This window comes from Octopus sinensis, linkage group LG7 (genome assembly GCF_006345805.1).
Source record: "Octopus sinensis linkage group LG7, ASM634580v1, whole genome shotgun sequence".
In the NCBI taxonomy this organism is placed as follows: domain Eukaryota; kingdom Metazoa; phylum Mollusca; class Cephalopoda; order Octopoda; family Octopodidae; genus Octopus; species Octopus sinensis.
In genome coordinates this window covers 83,814,893-83,827,924 of record NC_043003.1, presented here as the reverse complement: position 1 = coordinate 83,827,924, position 13,032 = coordinate 83,814,893, and the positions used below count along the sequence as shown (strand labels likewise).

General features: G+C 36.8%; 1 protein-coding gene and 1 long non-coding RNA gene across 2 annotated transcripts in view; one reads left to right on the top strand and one right to left on the bottom strand.

Moving 5' to 3' along the window:
- Positions 1–13,032, top strand: part of LOC115213940 (ethanolamine-phosphate phospho-lyase) — an 81,037-nt gene that overhangs the window by 37,407 nt on the left and 30,598 nt on the right. Inside the window, exons 4-5 of the mRNA XM_029782942.2 lie at positions 2,615–2,689; positions 9,195–9,300. Of these exons, the coding sequence (XP_029638802.1) occupies positions 2,615–2,689; positions 9,195–9,300 (181 nt within the window). The remainder of the gene's footprint in view (positions 1–2,614; positions 2,690–9,194; positions 9,301–13,032) is intronic.
- Positions 6,728–13,032, bottom strand: part of LOC118764288 — an 18,891-nt gene continuing 12,586 nt past the window's right edge. The window contains exon 3 of the long non-coding RNA XR_005000088.1: positions 6,728–6,880. This is a non-coding gene — a long non-coding RNA (uncharacterized LOC118764288). The remainder of the gene's footprint in view (positions 6,881–13,032) is intronic.

Here is a 13,032-nt window from a genome sequence, read left to right as displayed (position 1 = left end):
TTCTATGGAAGATGGAAATGAAGGGCACCACTTGCATATCAGTGACACTCACTTACAACTATCACTAGATATCAAGGCAAAGACACACACACATGAATGCACATACATACATACATACATACATACATACATACATGCATGCATGCATGATGGGCTTCTTTCAATTTCTGTTTGCCAAATCTACTCTCAGGTCTATGGTAAAAGTGGGACTGAACTTGAAATCATGTGATTGGGGAGCAAATCTTTTACCACTCAGTCATACCTGCATGTGAATGGAATTTGGTAGACAGAAATTGTTGATAGACTGTGTGGATGGAGAATGATAATAGTAATAATGATATACAGGCCAAATAGTTAAGACATTTGCTTTGCAACAACAGGATCCTGGGTTTCATTTTGCTGCAAGGTGTTTTGGGCATATATTATTTTCTACTGCCTTGGGTCAGACCATAGATTGAGAATGAGACTGAGTAGAAGGAAACTGTATGGAAGCGTATTGGAGGGTTATACCTATAGTTCTAAGGTATGGCTTTTGAACTGTAAGTATAATTTGGGAATTACATTAAAGGTATATGTGTTTATAGAATCTTCAGTTACTTACATACTAATGCAATGAGGAGGTAATTAAGTTTATTGTACAACTGTGTGTTTATTTATATGCCTAAACACTATTTGGTGCTAACTTTTTGGCAATTTCCACAATCGGGCGATCTATCAGTCAATGTTGTTGACTGTGTTTTACATAAAGTTATTGCTTTGTAAGGTATGTTCAGAGTTGCCTCTCTTAGGTGCTGCCCATTGATAAAAGCCAACTAGCTCAAAGCATTGATGTCTGGGAGTCCTGATAGATGGTGACACTGAACAGATAGGGTGCTTTCATGCCTTTTTACTATAAGAAAAATATTTTCTCTACAATAACTGCAGTGGATTTGCCTTTTAGCAGTTGAAATATGTCACAAACGTATCTTAACTAACCAAAACTTCACACACACACATATATATATATGTGTATATATATATACAATAAGATATAATGCTAAGTTAATATTATGATATATTAAATAACTTATAATATAGGTGGCTAAAGCAAAAAGGTAGAATACATAAATAAGGGTCCAAAATTGCTAGAAATAAGAGCTAAAAAATATAACTCAAATAGTCACACAAAATGACCAACCTCATGAGATGTTCAAAGGGACTGCAAGCGGCAAGCTGCAACATCTTTCTCCAGCATGATAAAACTTGCTGAATGAAGTAATTTGATAAGACCCTATCAAATGATTTTGAAATTTAACTAATAAGGTTTCATTTCTCTCCAGGGGAATCCACAAATTACTCCAGGTTAAAGAGATAGCTTACTTCCCATTAGCTCATGAGGGAAAATAACCGTTGAACAGTGAGTGCCAAAATTCAAAGTGGTTTGAGTATATTTAAACACACAATAAGATATTATAACGATAAATTAATATTATGATATATTAAATACATTACAACATAGGTGGCTAAAGCAACCAAAAACCAAAATGGTAAAATACATAAATAAGGGTGCAAAATAGCACCTTCATTTGCTAGAAATAAGAGCTAAAAAATATAATTTGAATAGCCACATAAAATCACCAACCTCATTAGATGTTATACTTGTATTTGTATGTATGTATATATGTATGTGTGTATATGTATGTGTATGTATATATATATATGTATATGTATATGTGTGTGTTTGTATATATACATATCTATATGTATGTGTGTATGTATATATACATATCTATATGTATGTATGTATGTATATATGTGTGTGTGTATATATATATATATATATATATATATGTATATGTATATATATATTGCCGGTGGCACGTAAAAAGTACCATCCAAACGTGGCTGATACCAGCCCTGCCTTGACTGGCTTCCGTGCCGGTGGCACGTAAAAAGCACCCACTACACTCACAGAGTGGTTGGCGTTAGGAAGGGCATCCGGCTGTAGAAACACTGCCAGATCAGACTGGAGCCTGGTGCAGCCTACTGGCTTCCCAGACATTGGTTGAACCATCAAACCCATGCTAGCATGGAAAATGGACGTTAAATGATGATGATGATGATGATATATGTATATATATATATGCATGTATATATATGTATGTATGTATACATGTATGTCTATATATATATGTATGTGTGCGTTTGTGTGTATATATTATATATATATATTACAGAGATGTACTTGCATAGCAAATGACCTGATCTGAGATTGTGTGCTGAAACAAAAACAATTGCAGCACAGAATTTTGTCAGTGAACAGGTCGCAGTCTCAAAGTGCCGAAAATATTTTGGCAAATTAGATTTAAATGTTGAAGTGAATCTAAGGGTTTTTGTGTGTTTTTAAATGGCTTATAAACACCTTCCACGCTGCAATTATATATATATATATATATAATTTCATATTATGCTCTATTATTTCAGTAATGCTTTTTCTGAAGTTTATTTACATAGAGTTTTAATAGCAGGTTATTAGCATTGCTGCACCTAAGTGAAATATATAAATATGGGTGTGGGTGTTATTGTTTTTATTACAATAACATTAATTATTATTGTTTTTCTTTCTTTCATTTAGTTCTGAAGCCAATGACCTAGCCCTACGCCTTGCTCGCAGTTACACAGAATCAAATGAAGTTATTACGTTAGATCAGTAAGTATATTACAAACCTGTCTCAACTATTCATTTTTAATTAGTCAGTCTCTCTCTCTCTCCCTCTCCCTATTTCCCTTCCCTTCTCCCATCCCTCCCTCTCTCCCTTACTCTCCCTCTCCTTCCCCTTCCCTCTCCCCCTCCTTCCCTCCCTCTCTCTCAGATAGAAGCAATTATTGAGGTATTCTCCATTATACTCACCTTGTACATTGAGTGTACAAAGAAGCTTGAGAGGCGGTTGGATGGAACCTACACTCGCCTCCTTATGAGAGCTCAAAATCTCTCGTGGAAGCGCCATCCAACCAAAATGCAAATATATGGGAAACTACCACCTGTGTCATCTCTTGTGAAAGGTAGGAGAGTCCAGTTTGCTGGACATTGTTGTAGAGCTGAAAAAGAAGTAATTTCTACTCTTCTCCTCTGGAAGCCATCCACTCGCAATACCAGAGGGCGCACACTCTCCTACCCTGATGTAATCTCCAGGGATACAGGCATCCAGCAACAGGACCTCCGTAATGCCGTGAAGTCTGGCGTAGCATGGTAAATTCCATTGTCTCAACCACGGTCGAACAATGATGATGATGACATTGAGTGTGTGCTTTGGCAACCCATCATCTCACACTTACCTTCCTTGCAGGTTCTCATCAAATCTAGGATTGCCATGTATCTTTTCTATGTAAAAAGCACCTAGTATACTCTGTAAAGCAGCTGGTGTTGGGAAGGGAATCCAGCTGTAACCACTATGCCATACACCCACGGGCATATGGCATAGTGGTTGAGAACGTGGGCTACTAACCCCAATATTCCAAGTTCGATTCCAGGCAGTGACCTGAATAATAACAATAAAAATAATAATAACCTTAGGAACAAGAACCCGGGTTCGAAATTTCCCCAAAACACCTGATGAAAGCTGGAGGGTATATCAGCCGAAACGTTGTGTTAACAACAAACAAGATGAGGACAAATATCCGTCAATTGTAAACAATGTAAATAATGTCAAGTTATGTGAAGAAACACAGGCATGCAGTTTTGCAGTGGATTGGTAGCAAACAATTGGTAGCAAAAGCAGTAAGGCTTTTGTTTACAGTCAGTGAACACATGTGGAGATGAGGAAAAATATGATGTCACTCACTCAAACTTGTGCACGTACACACACACACACACACACACACACACACACAGAAGCAGAGAGAGGTGGGGTTCTTTTGTTTCTGTCAAAGGTATTGGCTGACTGATAGCTTTAATAGATGACCTCAGTCAACAGCATCCATGTGGTAGAACTGAACCTCAAGCCATGTGGTTCTGAAGTGAATTTCTTAACTATAGAGCCATGCCTGTATCTTTACATATGTATGTGTGTGTGTGTGTGTGTGTGTGCATGTATACAGTACTAATCATGTATATAGTGCTAGCACTTACCATATTGGTGCTGTGCATGGAAATGGAGTAGTCAGGTGAGAACATTTGGCCATATGCAAGAACCTCTCGACCTTCATCAAAAGATTGCACAAACTCTCTTCCTTTCAGGTGCAGAAAACAGACATCAAACAACCTTTCCATCACCAGAAAGCCCCTACTTCATGACAAGTGCAAAACCTAAGGGATGCCACCATGAACACTGGCATGATGAAAGGTAGTCTGGAGAGGCAAGTTGATGTGTGCTGTGTACAAGAGGTAAGATAGAGAGAAGCTTCAGCTTGGCTTTTCACAGGCAAGGAACACAGTTACAAACTCTTTGGGGCAGGTAACAATATTAAGCCAGGTGGAGTAGGCATTTTGTTGGCAGAGAAATTGAAGTAATTGCGGTATTGAGAATAAGTGATAGGATAATTAATCTTAGAGAAGTCATAGGTAATATGATATTTACAGTGATCACTGCATGGGCAACACAGTTAGGACTGACAGTTGAATTAAAAGATCATTTCAGAATACCTTGATAACAAATCATATCAGCCTCATTATCACAGCAGTTGACTTTACCCCTGTCACATTTAAAATGGCCATTTTGACCCAAATATTCTACATGTTTTATGTTCAAACCAGTCAGCTTTGGTCTTTCACATTTACCCTACAATTTCATTCTAAAAATAAACAATCACATCATCAAAGTCTTGAATCTACGAGATAGTATATAATTAATTCAAAACAATGTGAGTAAATAAATATTACATTTGACAGAGTAGTTTGAATGTTAAAGGATTAATGGGTTTGGTAATACCTTGACGTGCATGAAAACTGTAGATATGTTACAAGGAATGAAGAGAAGTTAAGGCTCTGGCAGTTATGTAGTGCAAATGGTCTAACCTGTTATAAAACTAACTTCAGGAATCATGATAGCCACCTGATCACCTACCAAACACATCAAGACTTCACACACATCAAGAAACAAAGTAGACAGATGGTTGTGTGTAGAGATATTAGGAAATGTGTTAGATGGACTCAAAGATACAATGCAACCTGAAGAAGGAAGGTATGCATGCTGATAGCTCCCTTAAACAGATGTTAGGTCAAAGAAGTATTAAGTGACACATGATGAAAAGAAGGAGAAAGAGACTTGTAATACAAAGGACAACTGGAACCTTCTATAAGACAACCTACTGAAAGCCACGCGCTTAATTAGTAATTAAAGCAAGGTTTTAGCCAGACGGAAGATGACATGGTTATGGAATGGTATTGTATATAGAGTCATAAAAGCAAAGAACAAGTCCAGAGAGAAAAGATGGGAGGGGTGCAAAGAGCAATATCTGGCTACCAGAAGAGGAGATAGATGTCAGGTACATTTAGAAATGGGAGAAACTGAGAGTAAGAATGTTACCACTATTCTAAGGTGCTAGGATTGTAAGGTAATGTGTGGGAGAAAATTGATGTTGGAAAGAAGTGTGAAGAATAGTAACAGCACACTTGGAGAGAGGCTGAAATTTAGAGCTTTGGTTATGTGCTGCAACAAGAGGAGCAAAAATATTGTTGACTGCGAGATATTGTGCCAGTACTAATCACGGCATTGTTAGATAAAGTGTTTATGGAGTAATAGTGGTCCACTTGCTATTACGAAGAAAGAAAAAAATATGAAAATGTTACTGCAAGAGGTTGGTTCCTGATTGTGGAGAATGCAGGAGAGGAGGAGCTAACACAAATTGACCAAACAGAAACTCCAACTGTTCAAGTCTACAGCTACATGGTTGAAAATGAAATGAAAGATATGAAGGTAGTAAAAGTGAAAGTAGCTGGATCATCAGAGTTAGTCTCTGGAATATATTCTGAAATATGTGGTTAAGTAGGACACATGCTAGTTATTCACATGGTAAATGAGGTCATAGAGCAAAATTTTGTTCTATTTGACTGACGTAGAAGTTTAGTTTACAACTATCACAAAGGCAAAGGAAGTGCTCTGGTGGCAACTATGAGATCAAATTGTGGGAAAGCAGTAGTAAAAGGAACAGAGTTAAAGCAAATGCACCCATGCACTCACGTACATGTATACTTGAAAGCTGCTTTTGGCCACACATTACATCTACCTACCTGCCTGCCTGCCAACCAACTAACCAACCAACCAACCAACCACCAACCAACCAACCAACCAGAAATGTTCTCTGTGGGACAAGTCTAGTGTAGTTCAGGCGTCTACTACTAGAAGTCACTTGATGTGACCCTCAGGCATCAGTCTGCTAACCGGCATTGTTGGGTGAAGAAGTACTGCCATGTGGTGCATCTTTGTTTTGCAGTGCTTCTCACCTGTTCACTGATTTTTGCGATGGCTGAAAGAAAAGGACAGTGTGCTTCCATGAAATTCTGTTTTCTGCTGGGGAAAACGGCAGCCAAAACAGTTGTCATGCTTGAAACAACTTACAAGGATACTGCCATGCGCAAAACATAAGTTCATGAGTGGTTTTCATACTTTAGAAATGGCGACTTGTCACTTGAAGACCAACTTCATCCAGGGTGCCTGTTGACCTCCTGAATGAATGAAAACATGAGGACAATCACTGAAAATCTGATGAACTTGTTGATATGACTGGTGTGTCCTGGAGCTCCTGCTAACGAATTTTAAGTGAAGAATTGCAAATGAAAAGAGTTGCTGTAAAATTTGTGCCTCACTTGCTCATAGAAGATCAAAAGTAGTTATGACTGAATGCATGTCGTGAACTGAAAGAACAGTTGGAAATTGATCCAGACCTTTTTAAATAGTTATCACTGGTCGTGAAAGCTGGTGCTATGCTTATGACCTGGAAACGAAGCAGCATTCAAGTCAGTGAAAGCATTTGATATCACCATGCCCCCCAAAAGTGCATCAAGTGAAATCCAATGTCAAGGCAATGCTGTTTTGTTCATCAATGCGAAAAGAATTGTCCACACAGTATTTGTTTCTCCCAGTCAAACTGTTAACCAGACAATTTATTCAGCAGTTCTGAAATATTTGCGAAACACATCAAAATGAAAATGCCCCAACCAGTGGCAAAGGGGAGAGTGGTGGTTTCATCATGACAGTGCACCTTCGTGCTCTCTCTTCAATGTGAGACAAAACATGTCTGGACTGATGTATTACTTCAAATGGAGAATACTTTGATGGCAATAAAAGTGTAAACATGTAAAACTACTAAGTGAATAAAATAATATTGCAAAATTCTGGTTTCTTTTGGGTACCATCTCGTAGATATATATACAGGGTACATTAATTTTTTGAGGTCATTTGTATGAATGTAGAGAAAGATGTATAGCACATCAAAGGAAAGCTCCATTAGAAAACAAATTTGTACAAATAATCTTGAGAATCCTTTTATCTCACCTATTCCATGAACCCACCATTAGCATCAATTGGCTGCTTCAATATGGGGTCAGAAGCATTGACATATCTGAATCTGATTATACTTATCAATTTTGGACATAGTGTTGGTTATGGCTGACCTGTAAAATTGCATGATGTTATGATGTTAAGGCTGTTGATTTATTGATCTCTCAACTATTCCCCATATGTAATAGTCCAGTGGATTGAGATCTGGTGCGCTAGGAGGCCATGTATGTGTGAGAACAGGATCACGGAGATTGCCCATGGAGTCACACAGTGAGACTGTACCCAGAACTATGTGGTTGGGAAGCAAGCTTCTTATCACACAGCCATGCCTGCACCTATATATATATATATATATATATATAGTCAGTTACAAATTCCTAAATCATGAGAAGCTGACACATATATTCGTGAATAGAGTGGCTATATTAATATTTATACAATACATGATGTGTTGGTAAATTCCCATGTACTCTATGACCCCTGTTTTATTCCATATTGCTTCTCTATTTTCTTTTCTTTCATATGTCTATTTTATTGTATCATCCTGTTTTATTTTATTTTTACTTATTGCATTTTGTTCTATTTCTTCTCATCTACTTCTCTACCTATCCTTACTAATGGTGTTATCCTGTTATCTCATGCGATACAGTGTTGTAGATCCATTTCAACCGATTTTACCAATCAGCTTTGCACATGGAAGTTAGGAGAAAACCCAGTCTTGGCAGCCATTCAGAAAGAATGGTAGGAAGAATATTGCAATGGTTCTTAGCCAATGAAGGCCAGGCAGTGTCACGTCTGGTTTGTGAGAGTTTAAAAAAAAAATCGAAATGAAGACGCCCATAGGACAAAATCAGAATTTCTTCTAGAGTTATTCCCCTTGGACAAGGCATAGCGTGTCTTCATGGTGTAAGGAGTAAATGTTTGCATAGTGGGATTGAGATTGGGGTGCAGGTAGCATGGAGTTGATATGTGTGCAGGGAAGGGAGTTTTGTTTCAACAAGGTGATTTTTCCCTCTTTCTCAAAGGCTATCATTACTTTTGAGACAGTACTTCTTGATACACCAGACATTTCGGCTGTTTTCATTATGCTAGCACCTGCCATACGAGCACCAACAATTTGACCTCTTTGAAAGTCTGATAGATCTGTCATTTTGATGAATTTTAATTACTTTTTTCTGATGATATCTGAAAAGAAACAGCAATTTTAGCAAAACATATTAAGCAACACGAATAGTAAATCAAAAATCATAAAAATAAACAAGCTTTTGATGGTTTTACAGATATTTCAAAATTATGATGCTATGATACTAGGTGTTTCTAATATTTTATCCAACCCCTGTATAGTAATAAATACATGTGTATGTGTGTATACACACATTCTTGAGAGTAAATAGGGGCTTTAGGAAATCCAGGCAGATACCTCAAACAGCACTCCATGTAAAATATTGGCTTACGAAATGTATAAAGTTGAGAATCAAAACCATACTTTAATCCACACACACACACATGCATATATATATATATATATATATATACTAATACATCTGTTTGTTTTGTACACCACCTGTCTTCGTCTTTTGTTTTTTTTGTAAACTTTCCCTATATATATATATATATATATATATATATATATATTATATATATATATATTATATATATATATATATATATACATTTATCTATTATATTTATAAACTCTGTGTTCATCTCTTTCAGTGCTTACCACGGCCATTTGACTTCCCTCATAGAAATCAGTCCATATAAATTGTACTCACTCAGCAAAGCTTCCGACTTTTTCTCTTGTCCACCTTATGTCCATATCGTGAGTAACCAAAGTATTTTTCATTTATTATTCAAATCTCTTTGCCTGAACAGTTATGAGTTAGAAAGCAAGCAGTCTGGTGAGTGAATGTGTGGCTTGTTTCATGTGGATGAGTAAATGAATAAGTAGTGAATGCATGAGAGGCTGTGTGAAGATAAATGAATAGGTAAATGAAGGAAGTGAATGGTCTGCATAATCTATTGTCTGATGTAAAGGTTTATTTGATAGCCTTATGTAGTGTATATAGAAGTGTGTTTGTCGCATGAAGCTCACACCTCTCCAAATTACATTTAAAAGTTTTCAATGCAATCCTCTTGTTTGCAATAGTGAGCTGTACTTCCTAAACATGTAAGATGGCCTAGTGAATAAAATGCATTGTTGTACTTCCTCTTTGTAGGTTGTGAGTTCAAATTCACTGTAGTCATATTTTTGTGTTTCTGGACAGAACACTTTGCTTTTACATTGACTCACTTCTCCTATCAGAGAAAATAATAATGATAATAATAATAATAATAATGATATTAATAATAATAATAATAATAATAATAATGAACTCGTAATATACAGTGCTTAGGTGTGCCATAACTCATCATAAAAAAATAACCAATATTGCATGAAAAGTACATAGAATATTCACAGGGAGTGAACAGTAAATAAGTCTAAAAAAAAAAAAAGAAAAGAACAGAAGTCTGTGGTATCAGGTGTACTGTTGGTGAATTTCAGGAAATATGGAAGTTTTTTGAAGGATATAGTGTCTTGACAGCTAACAACAGATGCAGATAGTTTATTCTATGCTTCAGCAATTCTGAGTGTGAAAAAAATGTCTTGGAATGTTATGGGTATTGTGTTGATTTTTGATTTTGTAAGCATGTCCATGAGTGTTAGATGTGTGGAATTTAAAAAGGTGACTGAAGTTGTTGGAAAGATGGTGGATAATCTTGTGGGTGTCTACCAAGTCAGTTGCCAAATGTCAGAGCTTTAAATTGTCTATGGCCAGGGAGGCAAGATGTTCAGAGTATGGTAGAAATAAATATCAACTCATGGGAGTGTGTTACTAATGATTAGATTGGTGCCCTATCCTGGAAGACATTTATTTATTATTTATTTTGTGCAATGAAACCAAAAAACCTGCCATTAAATGCCTGTTGGTGCATTGGGATATATTTACAGTACTGTAAAGTACTGTGAAGGCACATGGCTTAGTGGTTAGGGCATTCAGCTCACGATTGTAAGGTCGTGAGTTCAATTCCCAGCGACGTGATGTGTCCTTGAGCAAGACACTTTATTTCACATTGCTCCAGTCCACTCAGCTGGCAAAAATGAGTTGTACCTGTATTTCAAAGGGCTGGCCTTGTCACACTTTGTGTCACGCTAAATCTCCCTGAGAACTACATTAGTGGTACACGTGTCCGTGGATTGCTCAGTCACTTGCATGTTAATTTCATGAACAGGCTGTTCTGTTGATCGTATCAGCTGGGACCCTTGTCGTCGTAACCGACAGAGTGCTCCTACTGTAAATATAAATATTTTTTTTTGTGTTGCTCTGTGGCCCCTATTGAACCCTTTAGCATTTAAACTAGCCATATCCAACCACAATATTCTACTTGTTTTATGTTCAAACCAGTCAGATCTGGACTTTCACATCTACCTTACATTGTCATTCTAAAAATATACTATCTCATCATCAAAACTTTAAAGCTGTGAGATAATGCATGATTAATTCAAAACAGTCTGAATAAATAAGCATTACATTTGACAGAGTAAACTGATTGCTAAAGGGTTAAAGTTATCCAGACTGGGGTGATGAAAGTTGTGTGTAGAGGTTATAGTTTCAGAACAGTATCAGAAACTTAGTATACATATTCTGGATGCTTAGCTTGGTAGTTCGACACAAACAATTTAACCACTTGGTCAATTATATGTCTGCTTTTTTCTTACACTGATTCTGCCTTAGATATTTTATAACACCTGCATGTGAAATTTATATTTCATTAGCAATGTAAAACTAACAACAGACTTATATTTCCAATATAATGATGAATTTTAAGGTGGCAAGCTTGCCGAATCATTAGTGCACTGGACAAAACACTTAACATTTCTTCTGGCTCTTTATGTTCTGAGGTCAAATTTGCCTTTTATTCCTTCAGGGTCGATAGAATAAAGTACCAGTTGAACACTGGGATCAATATCATCAACTTAGCCCTTCCCCTAAAATTGATGGCCTTGTACCAGAATGTGAAACCAATATAATAATAGATTTTGTGGCAATCATCCCTCATACTGTAATGGTGAGCTGTTAATGAAACAAAATCGTCAACCTGGTTTCTTTTCTTCATTGTAACCACTTCTCTTCACATTGATAGTGCACTTCAGGAAGGTATTAACTTAGCTTCACTGAGAGAATACTCGAATGATAGAAAGGGTCAAAATATATGCCCTTTGAGTTATATTTCAAAAGAAGGATTCCATTGGTTAAGAGGCTGGCACTTGACATTAAATCTTGTTTTAAATATTTACCCTTTGTTAAGATAATTAGCTGTCCTAAGTTACAGCGGTTGTAGAACTCTTATGATACTTAGGAAAGCTAATCAGCAGTGGAGAGAATTGATCTGAAAGTATAGCTGCTAGAATAAGAACTGACTGGAGAAAGTTCAGAGAGATTTTTTATCTCTGTTGGTAATAAAAAACTTATCTCTCAGAGTGAAAGGCAGATTGTATGATGCTTGTGTATGAACAGTAATGCTACATGGTTGTGAACCTTGGACCTTGAATACAGAGAACAGGCAAAAACTAGAAGGAAATGAAACTAACATGCTCCAATGGATGTGTAACATCAGTGTGCATGTATGACAAAGTACAATGTACTGAGACAACATTGGACATAGGAGGCATCGAATTTGGAATGTAAGAAAGAAGACTGTGCTAATATGGTCATGCGATGCAGATGGATGAGGACAGCTGTATAAAGTGCTGACTGCTGAACATGGGTAGAGTGTGTGGATGAATTAGTGAAGACCAATTTCAAAATGTTGTGCCTCTTGGAAGAGATGACAAAGGACCATGATGAATGTCAATATACTGTGCTTGAGAAAACCCATGCATCTTGGCAAAAATTATGTCCTGTCAAACCTCCCTCTACAACTCATCTTCTGACACCCATCCCTCCATAAATCGTCTAATTACAGTACTATTTATTCAGTTGCTATAATTGATCCTGTTTATCCCCCTACACTTTTCACTGTATCCCTATCACGACCTCCTCCTTCCTGAGCCACTCTTATTTTCTTCACTTCCTATCACCCAAACTGATATTCACGGTGTCCCCTTTAATCCCCATTGCTAATCCTCCGTCACACACTTTTCAAACTCTAACACACTTACCTACTCACACACCTTTTAAATTTTTCTATCAGTAATCTCTCTCATATTCACTTTGTACTCTGAAGGTATGTCCTCACTCTCTTTTTTTTTTTTATCTTACCAGCTGGGGAAACTATGTATTCGTCATTTCTTCAGCAAAACAACTGTACCTGTCCCTCTATCATGCTTTCACATCCTTCAGTACTATACTTCTCAGTTGAGGGGTCTTGTCATGCAAGTATTTAGTGATCTCACTAATGCTGGAGTATCAGGTATTCCACATTGATAGAATTAAAATGAATGTTATTAATCCCAGCATGGCTGCAGTCTAATGCCTGAAACAAAAGAATAAAAGAATCAAAACAACAAATT